General features: G+C 41.7%; 1 protein-coding gene across 7 annotated transcripts in view; it reads right to left on the bottom strand.

Annotated features, from left to right (window-relative positions):
• The window catches only part of ano1a (anoctamin 1, calcium activated chloride channel a), a 121032-nt gene that overhangs the window by 40274 nt on the left and 61327 nt on the right, over positions 1–19431 (bottom strand). For all 7 annotated transcript variants that reach the window (XR_007037986.1, XM_047363401.1, XM_047363403.1 and 4 more), the window contains 6 exons: positions 17662–17716; positions 15053–15104; positions 12897–12952; positions 9680–9721; positions 4302–4366; positions 3795–3929 (listed from right to left, as the gene is read on the bottom strand). Coding sequence is in view for 6 of the 7 variants with exons in the window: in XM_047363401.1 (XP_047219357.1) it covers positions 3795–3929; positions 4302–4366; positions 9680–9721; positions 12897–12952; positions 15053–15104; positions 17662–17716 (405 nt within the window). In the remaining variant the exon portion in view is untranslated. The remainder of the gene's footprint in view (positions 1–3794; positions 3930–4301; positions 4367–9679; positions 9722–12896; positions 12953–15052; positions 15105–17661; positions 17717–19431) is intronic.

Below are 19431 nucleotides of genomic sequence, written 5' to 3'. Positions count from 1 at the left end.
CCCTTTCAATTTAGTCCTAATACCACCGCCTTATTGGGCTGGTATTCACAGGACAACCCTCAACAGACCAAATTAAAGTCAGTCAGTCAGTCATTTTCTACCGCTTATTCCATAGTGGGTTACGGGGGAGCTGGTGCCTATCTCCAGCAGTCTATGGGCGAAAGGCGGGGTACACCTGGACAGGTCGCCATTCCATCGCAGGGCAACACACAAACAACCATGCACACACTCATTCATACACCTAAGGGCAATTTAGAGTTACCAATTAACCTAACAGGCATGTCTTTGGACTGTGGAAGGAAGCCGGAGTACCCGGTGAGAACCCACGCATGCACGGGGAGAACATGCAAACTCCATGCAGAAAGACCCCAGGCCGGGAATCGAACCCAGGACCTTCTTATTGCAAGGCAACAGTGCTACCAACTGCACCACCGTGCAGCCCCCGAATTAAAGTATTAATATTAAATATTAAATAATATATTCATATTCATAATCACAACACAGCCTTCAAGGAGCACCCTCAGCTGTGTATCTACTGATTTCAGAAATCTTAATTCCCCTTGCATCATAACATTGCCTAACATTAGCCAACATGCTCTGAACATGGATGTCTCTCAATCTGTGTGGCAAAAAAACTGCAAACCTGGGGAATTTTCTTGTAACCATGTCATCAGGGTGTGATCTAAGTTTGGTATGGTGAGACCAGTACTATTCTACAAGATGTTTTCACTGTCTCAACTCTCTATGCATAGGCACGCCTAAAAATGTGAGCATAATGCTAGGCAAATGAAATGCAAAGTTACATTCTTCAGATTTGTATTACAAATTTTTAAAGCAATGAATTGTACAGTGCCTTGCGAAAGTACTCGGCCCCCTTGAACTGGTCAACCTCTTACCACATTTCAGGCTTCAAACAAAGATATAAAGGGGTTGGACAATGAAACTGAAACACCTGATTTTAGACCACAATAATTTATTAGTATGGTGTAGGGCCTCCTTTTGTGGCCAAGACAGCGTCAATTCGTCTTGGGAATGACATATACAAGTCCTGCACAGTGGTCAGAGGGATTTTAAGCCATTCTTCTTGCAGGATAGTGGCCAGGTCACTACGTGATACTGGTGGAGGAAAATGTTTCCTGACTCGCTCCTCGAAAACACCCCAAAGTGGCTCAATAATATTTAGATCTGGTGACTGTGCAGGCCATGGGAGATGTTCAACTTCACTTTCATGCTCATCAAACCAATCTTTCACCAGTCTTGCTGTGTGTATTGGTGCACCGCCTTCAGGATACAATGTTTGAACCACTGGATGCACATGGTCCTCAAGAATGGTTCGGTAGTCCTTGGCAGTGACGCGCCCATCTAGCACAAGTATTGGGCCAAGGGAATGCCATGATATGGCAGCCCAAACCATCACTGATCCACCCCCATGCTTCACTCTGGACATGCAACAGTCTGGGTGGTACGCTTCTTTGGGGCTTCTCCACACCGTAACTCTCCCGGATGTGGGGAAAACAGTAAAGGTGGACTCATCAGAGAACAATACATGTTTCACATTGTCCACAGCCCAAGATTTGCGCTCCTTGCACCACTGAAACCGACGTTTGGCATTGGCATGATTGACCAAAGGTTTGGCTATAGCAGCCCGGCCGTGTATATTGACCCTGTGGAGCTCCCGACAGACAGTTCTGGTGGAAACAGGAGAGTTGAGGTGAACATTTAATTCTGCCGTGATTTGGGCAGCCGTGGTTTTATGTTTTTTGGATACAATCCGGGTTAGCACCCGAACATCCCTTTCAGACAGCTTCCTCTTGCGTCCACAGTTAATCCTGTTGGATGTGTTTGGTCCTTCTTGGTGGTATGCTGATATTACCCTGCATACCGTGGCTCTTGATACATCACAAAGACTTGCTGTCTTGGTCACAGATGCGCCAATAAGACGTGCACCAACAATTTGTCCTCTTTTGAACTCTGGTATGTCACCCATAATGTTGTGTGCATTTCAATATTTTTAGCAAAACTGTGCTCTTACCCTGCTAATTGTACCTTCACACTCTGCTCTTACTGGTGCAATGTGCAATCAATGAAGACTGGCTACCAGGCTGGTCCAATTTAGCCATGAAACCTCCCACACTAAAATGACAGGTGTTTCAGTTTCATTGTCCAACCCCTGTAAAATTCAAATTTTTTGTGAAGAATCAACAGCAAGTGGGACACAATAGTGAAGTGGAATGAAATTTATTGGATGTGTCAAACTTTTTTAACAAATAAAAAACCAAAAAGTGGGGCGTGCAATATTATTCGGCCCCTTTACTTTCAGTGCAGATCTCTGAATGTTCCAATGTTGTCCCAAATAACTGATGATGATAAATAGAACCCACCTGTGAGTAATCAAGTCTCCGTATAAATGCACCTGCTCTGTGATAGTCTCAGGGTTCTCTTCAAAGTGCAGAGAGCATCATGAAGACCAAGGAACACACCAGGCAGGTCTGAGATACTGTTGTGGAGAAGTTTAAAGCTGGATTTGGATACAAAAAGATTTCCCAAGCTTTAAACATCCCAAGGAGCGCTGTGCAACCAATCATATTGAAATGGAAGGAGTATCAGACCACTGCAAATCTACCAAGACCCGGCCGTCCCTCTAAACTTTCATTTCAAACAAGGAGAAGACTGATCAGAGATGCAGCCAAGAGGCCCATGATCACTCTGGATGAACTGCAGAGATCTACAGCTGAGGTGGGAGAGTCTGTCCATAGGACAACAATCAGTCGTACACTGCACAAATCTGGCCTTTATGGAAGAGTGGCAAGAAGAAAGCCATTTCTCAAAGATATCCTTAAAATGTCTCGTTTAAAGTTTGCCAAAAGCCACCTGAGAGACACACCAAACATGAGGAAGAAGGTGCTCTGGTCAGATGAAACCAAAATCGAACTGTTTGGCCACAATGCAAAACGATATGTTTGGCGTAAAAGCAACACAGCTCATCACCCTGAACACACCATCCCCACTGTCAAACATGGTGGTGGCATCATCATGGTTTGGGCCTGCTTTTCGTCAGCAGGGACAGGGAAGATGGTCAAAATTGATGGGATGGGGGTCAAATACAGGACCATTCTGGAAGAAAACCTGTTGGAGTCTGCAAGAGACCTGAGACTGGGACGGAGATTTATCTTCCAACAAGACAATGATCCAAAACATGAAGCCAAATCTACAATGGAATGGTTCACAAATAAACGTATCCAGGTGTTGGAATGGCCAAGTCAAAGTCAGACCTGAATCCAATCGAGAATCTGTGGAAACAGCTGGAGACTGCTGTTCACGAACGTTCTCCATCCAACCTCATTGAGCTCGAGCTGTTTTGCAAGGAAGAATGGGCAAGAATTTCAGTCTCTCGATGTGCAAAACTGATAGAGACATACCCCAAGTGACTTGCAGCTGTAATTGCAGCAAAGGGTGGTGCTACAAAGTATTGACGCAAGGGGGCCGAATAATATTGCACGCCCCACTTTTCAGTTTTTCATTTGTTAAAAAAGTTTGACACATCCAATAAATTTCATTCCACTTCACGATTGTGTCCCACTTGTTGTTGATTCTTCAAAAAAAGTTGAATCTTATATCTTTATGTTTGAAGCCTGAAATGTGGCAAGAGGTTGACCAGTTCAAGGGGGCCGAATACTTTTGCAAGGCACTGTATAAATGAAGAACAGACAACACAGTGAAACCTGACATTGAAAAATCATTATTAGTAAGATATTTCTGAAATTAGGACAACACTGTATAAGTGTGGTTGGTACCTAGGTATGTTATCATCAACTGTGGCACAGCCATAAAGGAATACAATGACACCAATGATGGAAGCCGGAATGAGCATCTGTGTGTAGACTCCTAACCAGGCAAAATAGAGGCCAACCTTCTCTCCAAAGTACTTCCTGTGGAAACAAACAAAGATGTTTGAGAGGCTTCCAATCAGTTGTGACTTAACAAAGTCAGAAATAAAAATGTGTCCTGTTCAGGTTTTTTAGAATGCAACACCCTTTATACGGTGCCTAAACCTGTCTCTGAATATACCACCATTGTCATTAAATGTAACCTTTTAAATTGGTGCTACATTCAGGTGGTTGTAGCATTTTATTTATTCAACTCTATAAATAACTGCTACATCTGTCAGATCTGTTCCTGGCTCCTTTCTGTCCAGTTCGTGAATATGATGGTCCTGATGGCTCCATAAAACTAGATGTAGTATACCTGAGCTTACAGGGAAAGAAACCTGTACCTAATGGATTTAAACAAAAAGATCTGACCTGATCAGTCCAATAGGCTGATACTTGTAGAAAACGCTGTAGCTGGCCCACTCCTCGAACAGTAACTGTGAAAAGAGTCAATAATTACTGAAAAGTTTCAACAGATGTAGAGGGTTGAGTAGACCAAGAAAAGAGCTGGACTGTAAATAAAAACACAGCGATGATTTCTTTAAAAAAAATAGTTTGTGAAGACAACAAAAACTTCAAATAATCCCAAAGCAAAAGAGCAAATAATCGTATACATTGTTTTTGGTCTTGTTCTAAATTGCATGGTTTTTGGAGGAGTTTCTTTAAAATTATGTGGGAAGCCCCATCACAGATTAATACAAAAACTGTTGCTTATTCCAAAGGAACTAATTAACTAGTGCATTTTGCACTGGCTTGGCACTCTGGTACTATCATTATTGTTGTAATTAATTACCAAATTAACCCTTGATTGGTTCTAGACATATAACAATGTGATGATTTAGCTATTTAGTTATACATTTGTGTTAAACATATGCAAAAAGCTACTGGGGAAGGACATTAACAGCATCACAGACTGCACCATGGTGGTGAGGCACATCTACAAGTCCTTCTCAAAAAATTAGCATATTGTGATAAAGTTCATTATTTTCCATAATGTCATGATGAAAATTTAACATTCATATATTTTAGATTCATTGCACACTAACTGAAATATTTCAGGTCTTTTATTGTCTTAATACAGATGATTGTGGCATACAGCTCATGAAAACCCAAAATTCCTATCTCACAAAATTAGCATATTTCATCCGACCAATAAAAGAAAAGTGTTTTTAATACAAAAAACGTCAACCTTCAAATAATCATGTACAGTTATGCACTCAATACTTGGTCGGGAATCCTTTTGCAGAAATGACTGCTTCAATGCAGCGTGGCATGGAGGCAATCAGCCTGTGGCACTGCTGAGGTCTTATGGAGGCCCAGGATGCTTCGATAGCGGCCTTTAGCTCATCCAGAGTGTTGGGTCTTGAGTCTCTCAACGTTCTCTTCACAATATCCCACAGATTCTCTATGGGGTTCAGGTCAGGAGAGTTGGCAGGCCAATTGAACACAGTGATACCATGGTCAGTAAACCATTTACCAGTGGTTTTGGCACTGTGAGCAGGTGCCAGGTCGTGCTGAAAAATGAAATCTTCATCTCCATAAAGTTTTTCAGCAGATGGAAGTATGAAGTGCTCCAAAATCTCCTGATAGCTAGCTGCATTGACCCTGCCCTTGATAAAACACAGTGGACCAACACCAGCAGCTGACACGGCATCCCAGACCATCACTGACTGTGGGTACTTGACACTGGACTTCTGGCATTTTGGCATTTCCTTCTCCCCAGTCTTCCTCCAGACTCTGGCACCTTGATTTCCGAATGACATGCAGAATTTGCTTTCATCCTAAAAAAGTACTTTGGACCACTGAGCAACAGTCCAGTGCTGCTTCTCTGTAGCCCAGGTCAGGCGCTTCTGCCGCTGTTTCTGGTTCAAAAGTGGCTTGACCTGGGGAATGCGGCACCTGTAGCCCATTTCCTGCACACGCCTGTGCACGGTGGCTCTGGATGTTTCTACTCCAGACTCAGTCCATTGCTTCCGCAGGTCCCTCAAGGTCTGGAATCGGCCCTTCTCCACAATCTTCCTCAGGGTCCGATCACCTCTTCTCGTTGTGCAGCGTTTTCTGCCACACTTTTTCCTTCCCACAGACTTCCCACTGAGGTGCCTTGATACAGCACTCTGGGAACAGCCTATTCGTTCAGAAATTTCTTTCTGTGTCTTACCCTCTTGCTTGAGGGTGTCAATAGTGGCCTTCTGGACAGCAGTCAGGTCGGCAGTCTTACCCATGATTGGGGTTTTGAGTGATGAACCAGGCTGGGAGTTTTAAAGGCCTCAGGAATCTTTTGCAGGTGTTTAGAGTTAACTCGTTGATTCAGATGATTAGGTTCATAGCTCGTTTAGAGACCCTTTTAATGATATGCTAATTTTGTGAGATAGGAATTTTGGGTTTTCATGAGCTGTATGCCAAAATCATCCGTATTGAGACAATAAAAGACCTGAAATATTTCAGTTAGTGTGCAATGAATCTAAAATATATGAATTTAAAATTTTCCTCATGATATTATGGAAAATAATTAACTTTATCACAATATGCTAATTTTTTGAGAAGGACCTGTATTCACTGCCTCACATTGCTTTTCTCCTATGCATGAATTGGCAGTGTACAAATTCATACATTTTGACCATATAAACAAATGTATAGAACAGTCAAGTGGACCAACTGATTTTCTCTCATCATTGCTGATGTAACTCATGTAATGAACTTTCTTAAAGTCACTATGGCACATTACATCATTACATGTTGCTGCACACTGAACTCTCCCTCCAATTTGTGGTGCAGCACACTGTTTGATGAGTGTTTCTTTTTGAATTTTTAGAAGTGTTATGTGTTCCTGTATTTGGCACCTGTACACTTTATGGTGCTGACCGTTTTGTGGACAGCTTTGTTTTTATTTTTTAAGCATTTGTGGCCTAAGACTGTATGAGAGGTCATGCTCCCATTGTTTACTTTAGAGATTAGCTGCTAGCTCTTGGTAGCTATATTGGGCCGCCTCCCCACTGATCGGGCGTCATCCCTTCCCAATGAAGTGAATGAATTGGCAGCGTTAACCCAGCTTCAGAACATCTACAGAGAGAGTGGCTTGGTTAACTATCAAAGAGACGCTCTGCACTATCGCTATTGCGATAATGGTACACACCCCCCGCCAATGCGGCAACTGCTTGTGACGTCATCCATGCTGTTACCAGCATATGGACACAAATTCCAGCCATAAATATTTTGTGCTTGTAAATCAGACAGCGTAGTTTTAAATTATGTTTTGTATGGGAATTTTAGCTTTGTGCATATGTAGATAGGAAAATGTGTGTGCATCTGTGTGTAAAACACATTTGTACTTCTAAAAAATAATCACACAGGTTGCAGATTTTCGTTGTGAAGGTCTGTTTACAGATACAAAAATAAGAACTACATGTAAAACTCTGTGCTCAAGTTCCCTAACTTGCGTGTGAGTTTCAATTTCGAAGTATGAATGTTGACCAGAATTGTCTTTCTCTCAGCGGATTGGTCATGTCAATCACAGATTTAACAATCCAATCAGAGAACAGATGAGTTTGGCAGTAGTGGAGGCATTTTACCTAGCGTCAGGTCCCGGACGGTTAGTACATTTTAAACATGGAGGACGGCGCCACCACAGCTGTGGCTGAGGTCTGGCATTACTTCATGGTTTAGCTGAACTACAAAATCATTGTCCAGATAAATAATCACGTACGGTTACTATACTCTGTCACTCGAAATGCCTCCACTACAGCCAATCTCATCTGTTCTTTACTTTGACACAGTATAGAGATGGTCTGAGGAGACTAAAGATTTTCTAAGGGACTGTTTCAGTTCTACTGTGTAGGAAGAGCTCTGTGCTCCTCATGGGGAAGGACATTAACAGCATCACAGACTGCATCATGAAGTACTTTAACTTCTATGTAGACAACATTGTGCCCCTCATGACGGTAGTGTTTCTCCAAAACTAGTCCTGAATCAACCCTGAAATAAAGGCCCTAACCAAGGAGAAGAAGGGAGCCTTAGATCAGGAAACAAGGAGGAGGTGAGAGCTGTGCACAAGGAACAAGGAAAAAAAATCAGGGATGGAAAAAACATCTACAATAAGAAGATGGAAGACTGCTGCAGCAGAACGTCAATGAGACTTGGAAGAACCTGAAAAAAAAAAAAAAAAATAGTTCACAAATGAAACCCCCAAGCTGTATGGATTTAGGGTGGAGAAATGGTCTACATCAGTACTTCAAAGGATTTCATCAGACACTCATGCCTCCCCCAGGCTCCTGAGGTGCTGCACAGATCAACTGTGTGGCATCACAGGATACATGTTCAACATGAGCCTGAAGCTGTGGAAAGTACCACAGCTGTGGAAGACCTCCTGTGTGATACCAGTGCTTAAGATCTCACATCCAAAGGACCTCAGCAGCTATAGGCCAGTGGCACTGACCCTGCATCCGATGAAGACCCTCAAGAGATTGGTCAACCCTAAACTATCTTCGCGTCCTGGTTAGGTCACCTCAAGTTTGCCTACCAGCCTGGCACTGGGGGTGTATGATGCCATCATCTACCTCCTGCACCGAGCTCTGCTCCACCTGGAGAAGAACCTTGATGATCATGTTTTTTTTATTTCTCCAGTGCTTTAAAAACCATCCAGACTGGACTTCTGAGGGACGAACTGGACCTGTCAGGTAACTGTGGACCCTCAAGGGTCAGAACAGACTCCTCCTGCTAAGGAGACTGAGGTCTATTGTAGTGCAGGGGGTGCTCCTGAAGACCATTATTGACTCTGTAGTTGCACCAGCCATCTCATATGGTGTAGTAACTTGAAGCAGCAGCTTATATACAGCTGAGAGGAAGCAGTTAGATAAGCTCAATTGGGAAGGCCACCTCTGTCCTAGGAGGCCCCAGACCCAGTGCAGATAGTGGGAGGCAGAAGGACTGTAGCAAAAATAACATCACATTTGGACAATGTCTCCCAACCAGTGCATGAAGCTGTTCAGAACGTTAGAGCTCCTGAGGTGACTGCTGCATCCTAGGTGCACAAAGCAGCATTACTGTAGGTCCTTCCTTCCAGCAGCTGTTAGACTTCATAACCACCACTGTTCCCAACAAGCTCAATTAATGTTTAAATGTCTGCTGGTATTTGCAATTTTTCCATTTTTTGTAAATAGTTTTTTTCATGCAATTACAAATAAGCTTTTTATAATCTTTCAAATCACCCTACTCAGTTGAACATTTCATTTAATCTGAGCATGCCATTTTGATAACTGTACAGAATTTATTTTTCTTCTGTTTTTCCCTTTGTAGTCTACTCTTTCTTCTTGATTTTCAGAGTTTTCTTTACATTTGGGAGTACATGTATGTTTCCATTTGCCTTTTACATTGCTGGTCACCCACCTGAATTTCCCCACAATTCTATATATCTGTACCTCACGTAAACTTTTTTATATTAATTGGAGGTTTGTGATCTAATGTTATGTGTCAAGGACTTAAACAGATGGCAACAGATAAAGAGCACAATGACTGACTTGACACATGAGAAGTTTGTTGGTTCTTTTTGAGAAAATCATTTATTTTCCAAATGGTAGTAATGGTAAGTTCAAATGATTTTTCCAAAGAAGATTTTAAATTTAATAACAGGCATAGTACTTCTATGCTTGGCTTATGTGGACCAACTCATTTATACACTTTAGTTAACAGAGTTTACATAGCGGTATGGCCTTGGTATGGTATAAAGTTATGTTTAGTTGAGTTCTTCTACTTACCTTTCTGTCATTAGGCTCTGCATCACCGTCCTCAATCTCTCCCTATAAAACAAATTTAGTTTGTGTTTATTTTAAGTACATCGTCATTATGACTGCTCAAGATCTGCACAAATAAAACTTTGCTTTTAACTATTCAGATATCTACTTAATGGTTTTCTTTGTCTGAAATTTTTTTTATTTTATAACATTAAGTAATACATGAAGAGCAATTTATTATGTGCTTCATGCTAAAGTTTAGACTTCTACACATTCATTCTATAACTTCAGTTTGATGGAAGAACAAAGGTTGTTTGTTCAGAATCGTAAGGGTTCATTCAACACCACATGCCAAGTCTGCACATGTAACAGTTTGAAAGAATCGGGTTACAGAAACTCTTTAGTAATCCCTTACTTATCAAAATAGGGAGAGGACCATTTCTCATATACGCTCTTCAAAAATACGAAACACAAGGAAATATGTAATTTAAGTAAGGCAGATGTATCTTAAACTTCACAAGTCAGTAAATAACAACCAGAAATTACCCACTAGTCTAAAACCTCTGGTGTCCACAGTCAGAGTAATAAATTAAGTTGAAACCAACTGAAACAGTTTCAAATGGGACTGAATGGGGACATAAGCCTAACTTGCTGTCATGTAAAATCTGGAGAATGGGACAGGAATCCAAAAATTCCAAAGCTTACTGTTAGAAAACTGTAGCAACAAGTGGCCTCTTTTAGGTCATCATTTAACAATACACACACAACCACAAACCCTCAAATACCTTGTTCTTTCACATTGTTCAAGACAATCCACAAAGATCAAAGGTTGTGTGTGCTTTCAGAGAATGAATCTGGGATCATGGAACCAAACAAGTGTGGCCTATAACTACACACTATTTATCTGAGGAATATGCGTAAGATTCGTGTGCGGGATTTCCCTTATATCTGGGCGAGCTCTGTATCACAGTCGTCAAGAAGGCTGTCCAAATGCAATATAGTGCTTTAAAGACAAGAAAGACAAAGAAAGTTGTGTGCCATCCCCATATTTCTCAGATCACACGGACATTTGAACAACATCTGCTGGCTCTCTTCAGTGCTCACACATGGACTGGGGTGTTGCGGCCTTTTTTTTGTACCATATCAAAATGTCAGGCTTATTCAGCAATCCCATATTACGCTTAACCACTCTTAGTAGTTATGGGTTTGTTTTTAATAATTTTAGAGGTAACAGCAAATAACACATTATCATGTAATTGTTACTTTCAAAGCCCTGCGATGGACTGGCGACCTGTCCAGGGTGTACCCCGCCTCTCACCCGTAGACTGCTGGAGATAGGCACCAGCTTCCCCGCGACCCACTATGAAATAAGCGGTAGAAAATGACTGACTGACTGTTACTTTCAAAGACTAGATGAAAATTCTATTTGTAAAATCCCCCAAACAGACTTATTTAAAAACAAATAATTACCAACAAAATTAAAGAAAAAAACTACAAGGAATCAAGCAACTGTAAAAATTATAAAATAATAATAAAAAAATTATTATAAAATAATCCTTCATCTTGAAGCAGTTACAGTGGCTTGTTCATACCCCTTGAACTTTTCCACATATTGTCACATTACAACCACAAACATAAATATATTTTATTGGCATACTATGTGAAAGACCAACACAAAGTGGTATACGATTGTGAACTGGAACGAAAATTATACATGATTTAAACCCTTTTTTAACAAATAAAAACCTGAAAAGGGCATTGTGCAAAAGTATTCAGCCCCCTAAGTCAATACTTTGTGGAACCACCTGTTGCTGCAATTACAGCTGTAAGTCTTTTAGGGTATGTCTCTACCAGCTTTGCACATCTAGTGACTGAATTGTTTGCCCATTCGTCTTTGCGAAACAGCTCAAGCTCAGTCAGATTAGATGGAGAGCGTTTGTAAACAGCAGTTTTCAGATCATGCCACATATTCTCCATTGGGTTTAGGTCTGGACTTTGACTGGGTCATTCTAACACATGAATATGTTTTGTTTTAAACCATTCAATTGTAGCTCTGGCTTTATGTTGAGGGTTGCTGTCCTGCTGGAAGGTGAGCCTCCGGCCAAGTCTCAAGTCTTTTGTAGAGTCCAAAAGGTTTTTTTCCAAGATTGCCCTATATTTGGCTCTATCCATCTTCTCATCAACTCTGACCACCTTCCCTGTTCATGCTGAAGAGAAACACCCCCAGAGCATGATGTTGCCACCACCATAGTGGGGATGATGTGTTCAGTGTGATGTGCAGTGTTAGTTCTCCACCATACATAGGGTTTTGCAGTTTGGCCAAAAATGTCAATTTTGGTCTCGTCTGACCTTCTTCCACATGTTTGCTGTGTTCCCAACATGGCTTCTGGCAAACTGCAAACAGGACTTCTTATGGTTTTCTTTTAACAATGGCTTTCTTCTTGCCTCTCATCCATAAAGACCATATTTGTGCAGTCCACAACAAATAGTTGTCTTGTGGACATATTCCCCCACCTGAGCTGTGGATCTCTGCAGTTCATCCAGAGTCACCATGGGCCTCTTGGCTGCATCTCTGATCAGTGCTCTCCTTGTTCGGCCTGTAAGTTTAGGTGGACGGCCTTGTCTTGGTAGGTTTACAGTTGTGCCATACTCTTTCCATTTCTGGATGATGGATTGAACAGTTCCATGAGATGTTCAAAGCTTGGAAAATCTTTTTCTAGCCTAAACCTGCTTTAAACCTCTCCACAACTTTATCCCTGACCTGTCTGGTGTGTTCCTTGGACTTCATGATGATGTGTGCTACCCAATATTCTCTTAACCAACCTCTGATGCCGTCACAGAGCAGCTGTATTTGTACTGAAATTAGATTACACACAGGTGGGCTCTATTTAGTCATTAGCAACTTCCAAAGGTAATTGGTTGCACTCAGAGTGAAGGGGGCTCACTACTTTTCAGGTTTTTATTTGTTAATAAATGTTTGAAATTGTGTATAATTTTCTTTCCACATCACAATGGTATATCACTTTGTGTTGGTCTTTCCCATAAAATTCCAATAAAATATATATTTATGTTTGTGGTTGTAATGTGACAGTATGTGGAAATGTTCAAGGGGTATGAATACTTTTACAAGCCACTGTATTCCTCATTGTTTTTCCTTTGGCTTTACAAACAGAAGGCTATACGCCCACAGAAGGAAGGTGGCCTGTAAGCATGAAAGATGAAATGTGATGCTGATACTCACATCATGCAGGGGATAAGCAGATGTGTAGACACCATTGGCTAGCAGACTGGTTATCCCTGCAAGAATGCATAATCAACAGGATTAAATTACAACATATTATCAGTCTCACAGAGCAGGAACATATAAGAAGCGTTCCTGACACACATGAATGAGCTGATGAAGGTGACTCATGAAAATGTTTAAAGAGATATAAAAAATTTTGGTAGTTTCTTTTTTTTGAATAGTAATTGTAAATGGTAAAACACTGAATCATAAATTACTGAAATTTCAGCAAATCAATATTAGATGGAGTAAGACATTTCTTGTACTCCAAGTATAATTTCTTTTGTTTCTGCTCTGAAACACATTATGTTTTATGATTTGGTTTTTAACATGTTTGTTAATCTTACATTGTTTTCCTGGCTCAGCCAACAGAGGGATGTGTAAAATGGACAGAAGTGTATGTGTGATCAAAAGCAGTTTAATTGTTGGTGTTGGTTTTGTGATGAAAGATTACATTGATGCTCTTTAATTTGTTGCAAAATAGGCAAAAAATGTTAAGAAAAAATAAAACATGTTTGTATTGGTGAAGCACAGATGAAGCTCACTAACATTCTGACTGGGCTTGAAATTATTGTCTTTTTGTGTAACCAATGGTAACCTTCAAAAAGTGTGCAACCATTAAAACTAAACTTGCTTCACAAGATAATTCATGATAGAAAAATTAAAGTGAAAACAAAAGTTTTCTAGATCACCTACAACTTCGAGATGAGACATCCAGCTAGAATGAAGACTTTTCAGGACATCGAAGAATGTTTAACAAGCACACAAATACATCCTTCTAAAAGTGGGCACTTGCCTCGTGACACAAGGAGGGCAAAGAAGTCACTTCTGTGTAATAAAAATATTAGGAGCACAGTGAAATTCTGCAAGAAAAGATGAAGAGCACAAGACTGGTGGTATGTTATTTTATCTAATAAATTCTTCTGATTGTTTGAAAAACTAATTTGTCCAGATCCAGAACTACAATGACTTATGTGTGCTGCCCATTGTGAAACATCCTCCTACAATCCATGTGTGGAGATCCATCTTAACCAAAGTTCCCCCCAGTTCTGCCCAGGTATAAAGAAGTAATACTTCATACTTATTTAATGAATGTACACTACAAAATGAAAATACTTCTTTACTTCCTATTACACTGGTGCTTGGCCATTGCATTATGTGCTAAAACAATCCAACCTGTTCTGAAATAATGAAGTAATACAATTTCCAAGCTTGACTGCATCCATCGTTTCTGCATAGCATTGTTTTGTCCAGGCCATAGTTTCTACTATAAGATACCGTCTATAATTTTTGCCCTTTCAATCTCAGGCCATTTAATGTGACTTCTGATGGTATGCTAAGTATCACTGTGAGCTGCTAAAAGCTTTTCCCTTAACTAATTTTTGAACAAAGATGCTCTTGTCTTAAAACGTCACTTTATAATGGCTGTTTGACATTAAGCTTATTTAACTCCATTAATCTTGTCTACAGAACATTTCTGCAAAGTTTTTATTAAATTTATTTTATTACTACGTACAAACTGCCTTGGTTCCATGAATCCACTCATGCAGCATCTATTTTTCCAGGTAATTAAAAAAGGGTTTGCAATATCAACCACACAATCCATCATACAATGGCTGCACGCATGTCCATAATAGCCTGTCTTACTCCTGGGAAAATGATTGTTATTTTTGGCTCCATGTGCTATGAATTTTTGGTTTTCATTTAAAACACGAATAACTCTTTGCTGATGGTTTTCCTACTGATATTTGTGTTTATTTAGGAAAACCTGTGTCCTAATACTGCAGTGTGGTTCACATATCTGACTTAAAATCATACGGGGCAATGAAATACTACATCAGAGACATGTTTCAGAAAGTTAGGACAAATTTAAAATCTGTCCAAAAAATAATAATAACTGAGTGCGTGCTAACACTTTTGTCCACAATCTAGAAAATAATATCCACTTTATTGTCATTTACAGATCCACCAACTGGTGTATACAAACAAAATTGTGATGCAAGGAATGCCTGTCAACAGAGTACTATATAAACATAAAAATAGAAGATCTACAATCTAAACCTGAAGATTGCTATTTCTTGATGTCTGCCATTGTTATATTAGACAGGCTTTACCCATAGAATAGTTGGGTCTCGTCCATCTTATCCTCTTCAGTACTTCAAAAACCTGGGGATACAAGAAAAAACATTAATTAAAAACTGGAAAACTTTGCTGCATTCGGTCCTCCGCTGTATGGCATGCTGTGGTGTTGGGGCGGTGGTCCTGTGTGCGGCGGCTCTGACCTCCGGGCGTGGGTGCGGCAGGGCGGGCATCGCTGAGCTTTGCGCTTGTGTCGGGCTTCTCGGCCTCGTACTGGGGTGGGGTTTACTCGTTTGCTGGATGGTTCCTGGTGGGTTGTGTGTGCTTGGGGTTAGTGGTCTTCGCCGTGCCCCTACGAATGCACAGAAGGATGTGTGGTGTTGCTGTGGCGCTGGCTCGGGGGGGATCTGCGGTCTGGCTCGGCTCTATCATTTTTGCTTGGCTGACCTGGATGTAGGTGGGTCTGCGTCTCTGGATGGAGGTGTGGACTCTTTGCAACGTGTGCTGGTCGGCTGGCTGTCGTGTTCGGGGGGGGGGATTGGGGCGGTAGGCTGGGGGATGGCGTGGAGGGGCTGCAGCCTGTGGGGTGGAGTGGTTGTGTCCACTTCTATGTTGTGGGTTCACCGGCGTTTGGATCGGCTGGGCGGCGATGGTGGAGCTGAGCTGGATAGTGTTTCTCCCTGGGCGATTGTTGCAGTGGCAGTGATTTAGTGTTTTTTGTGGCTGAGTGGGTCATGGTGTCGGACATTGGCCCTGGGTGCCTGCCGCTGGCCGGGGACCTCTTGGTGGATGAGTTTCTCCCGTCATGGTGCGAGGTCGGGGGTCCTGTTGTGGGTGCGGTGCTCGGTGGGGTCTGCCCTGTTGCGCCAGTGGGCGGGGGTGGCATTGCGCGGGACCCTTGCCTTGCGGCGCGCTGTGTGGTGGGGGAGCGGGTTGTGGCGGGGGTGCTTAGAGCTGGGCTGTGTGTGGAGCTTGCGCTGTGTGGGTGTGGCTTCATTGGCTTCACCTGTGGGGGTGGGTTCGTGGGCATGTGTTCGATATCAGTGTCTTTATTGGGGGTGGCTCTGTGGGGAGGTTCTTGTTGGGGTTCACTGGGGGTGGGAGACTCATGGGGTTGGGATCGGAGCTCATTGGGGGGTCGGGACTGCTCCGTCCTGGGGTGGCTCCGGTTGGCGGGCTGGTTTGAGCCATGTGGACCCCTCTTTTGAACATAGCTCCCTCTCCGGAAGTGGATGGGGGTTGTTGGGGACTGGGTTCGGGGCGGGGGAGCGGGAGCCGGGCCGGGGTCACCCGGGTCTGGGCGGTGCCGGCGCTGTCTGCCTGGGGTCTTGGGCCTCTGGGTCCATGGCTGTATCTGCTCGGGCGTGGACGGCTGCCGGTGGGGCCTGTGGGCTCGTCACTGCGGCTCCCTCGGGCTTCTGCACTGTCATTGCTGGGTGGTTCCCCTGGGACTTTCCACTGCTCTTCTTTGGGGGGGTTGCGGTAGTTCTGGCGGTGGTTCTCCTGGGGTTCCTGTGATTTGGGGGGCTTTTGGATGTATGTGGCTCGGATCTCCTCAGTGTCCGTCCAGGGACCATGGGGCAGGTCTGTGGGTCCTCACACTCGCTATTGCATATTTTGTGGAGAAACCTTGTATACAAAAGCGCGTCCACTCTCATACTCACAGGTGTTAAGCTTCAGGTGTTGACAGATACACAGATGTACATTTTACATTCATAATTACCGTGTACTATTTTGTTAAAAAAAATAAAATAAAACAGCTGCAGGTGTATAAGCAAGCAGGGTGCAATCTTGTATTCCCTTCATCCTTCTTTCTCTCCTCCACTCTTTCCTCCTTTTCTCCCCTTTTCCCCATCTCTCTCTTTTTCGAGCTTCTTTTTCCTTTTCATTTCAGTCTCCGTGTCCGTAACAATTTAAATATTCACAAAGACGTTTATAATAAAGTTTCTTTTATAAATATCAAGCAGAGCTTTAAAGCATTAGCTGTGATGCTCCGCTTGTGAAAGTAAATCTGTTGGGCAATTTCTTGGCACTCAGACAACAATCCTGAGCGCTACTCTGCCGGACAGGATACGGTAAAAATTATTATTTGCTTATTGGATAAAAAAAATGAAATGAAAGCAAAATTAAATCAGATCTTTTTTTTTTTTTTTTGCGGCACTAGAGGCCTTTTATTTTTATTCGACAGTAGGTAGACAGGAAAGATGGCAAAGAAAGGGGAAGACATTCGGCAAAGGTCGCCAGGTCTGGGACTCAAACCCGAGACAGCCGCATTGAAGACTATAGCCTCTGCACATGGTCGCGCGCTTAACCGCCAGCGCCAGGCCCCAATGTATGTCTTAGAGTGTCAATAAAAGTAACTCCAATGAGTCTAATTGATGAGCACAGCTGAGAGCAAAGAACTGCTGGGATTATGCACCTCCATCCAATACTGTGAGTTCAATCACATTATCTAGTCATTAGCTAAACAGTGGGTAGTACTGTGTGTGTGTGTGTGTGTGTGTGTGTGTGTGTGTGTGTGTGTGTCGGTGTGTAAAAGAGAGATAGAGGAAGCATGCTCATCTATATAGAAGCTGGATTTTACATTGTTTATTTTATCCAGATTCCTTTAACCTTTAACAGCCATTCTAAAAGAAATACTTACGATGAAGCTTCTTGTCTTGCTGTCAAAGAATTTGTCTTTGTCAGACAGGTCAAAACTGGGAAAAAATAAGAAAAACAGCCATTGTTCCATTTAAAGATGCAGGAAGGAAAACAAAATCAAAAGTGGTTTTAGAATGATAATTACTTTACAGTCCAGAGAAATACTGATGGAAAGCTGAAAAAGTGGCTGGGCAAGATGAGAAAAGAACTAATAAATCTAATGTTAGCTACTCTGTCAGTTTGTCTAATAAGATGTAATGAATTCAAATTACATTTTTTTTAATATAACAAGCATTAAAAAATCACCTCTGCTTTTAACAGTTAAAATTACATCTTCAGGCATTTAAGTAACAAATGTTCATGTTTAAGGCAATAGTGAAAACGGATGATGTATCAGCTTCTTAAAGGAGTGCGCTACTTCTCAGTGAAATATTTTACCTGCTCTTTGAATTAAATGCCAATGAAGAAAAAGTGTGTGTGTGGGTGGGAAGGTTGGGGGGGTGTTTACCCTGACAGAAAATGCTAAAACTGGTGAGTTTACTGGTTAAATATTTATATGACCTGTATACATACAAAAAGCATACAATTTGGGTACAGGAAAGTGTCTTGTAAAGAAGATATAACATTTTATTGGGAATGTATACAACACACTAACACAAAGAATTATAAAGAGGAAAAAAGTACATAGATTTATTTTTTTTTACAAACAGAAAACTAAGACTTATTGTATATTTGTATTGAGCCCACGGTAAAAATCTAGTAAAACACATTGTCTTCAGAGGTTATAGCAATGGCAAGGAGAAGGTGAATAAAATCTACAGCCAAGAGCCCTATGGTAACTCTGTAGGACCTGCAGAGATCCACAGCTCAGGTGGGTGAATTTGATGATAGCAGTTAATATCTGCACACTCCACACAACCTGGCATTTATATGCCCCTTTTCCACTTGCTTGATTCGGCTCGCTTTGGAACTGTTTCCATTACTGTTTTTTCCATACCGGTACTTAGTTTTTTGGTCCCTGCTCCTGAGCAGCTCCAACCAGGGCTGAGTCGGTACTACATTTTTCTTACTTACTTTTTGCTGAAAAACTTTTTCCAAACATCTTTATTTATAATTAAACACAAAAGCGACTACAATAATATTAAAGACCACAATGGCCGCAGCAAGTCAAATTGACATATAATTTTACTATTTACAAGTCATAAACCATGCCTAAAAGGCTGAAAGAAAAGAAAAAAGGACAAATCAGCTTTCTGAATCACACACAGCCAGGTGCTGTATTTCATTGGTTCAGAAATGTCCTTAAAGGACCTTAAACGAACCGCCGTCTGCAGGAGGAGGGAGCAGGCACAGAGCAGCTGCCTGTAATCAGACTGCAATCCTTGGATCAAACGGGAGGAAGACGCCAGTGAATCCATCGAGCACAAATATCCAACCTGAGACTAACTTCACTGGGGTCAGAAGTCTGTGGTTTTGCCCTTTAAAAGTCCATGTCCTTGTTATTGTCATGGGTGAGACAAAAACTTCCTCAAAAAGCCCAAAATTGTAACTTCTTCAGACAAACTGGAGCTTCACCAGTCCAGACAGCAGTGTCTTTCCTTTCTGCTGCTCTTGCCAACGTCCCTTACATCAAAAACCCCTGAGCCTTATTTGAAGTTCTGGCTGGGCAGTGTTCTAGATAATTATCCCAGTGGATTATTTTATACATGAAAAAACATATATAAGACATTCTGGCACATACAATAATAAAAAACATGATTTGTATTTTGTT

Source organism: Girardinichthys multiradiatus, chromosome 4 (assembly GCF_021462225.1).
Source record: "Girardinichthys multiradiatus isolate DD_20200921_A chromosome 4, DD_fGirMul_XY1, whole genome shotgun sequence".
Taxonomy (NCBI): domain Eukaryota; kingdom Metazoa; phylum Chordata; class Actinopteri; order Cyprinodontiformes; family Goodeidae; genus Girardinichthys; species Girardinichthys multiradiatus.
Note: the sequence above shows the minus strand (reverse complement) of the source record. Positions and strands in the feature narration are given on the sequence as shown.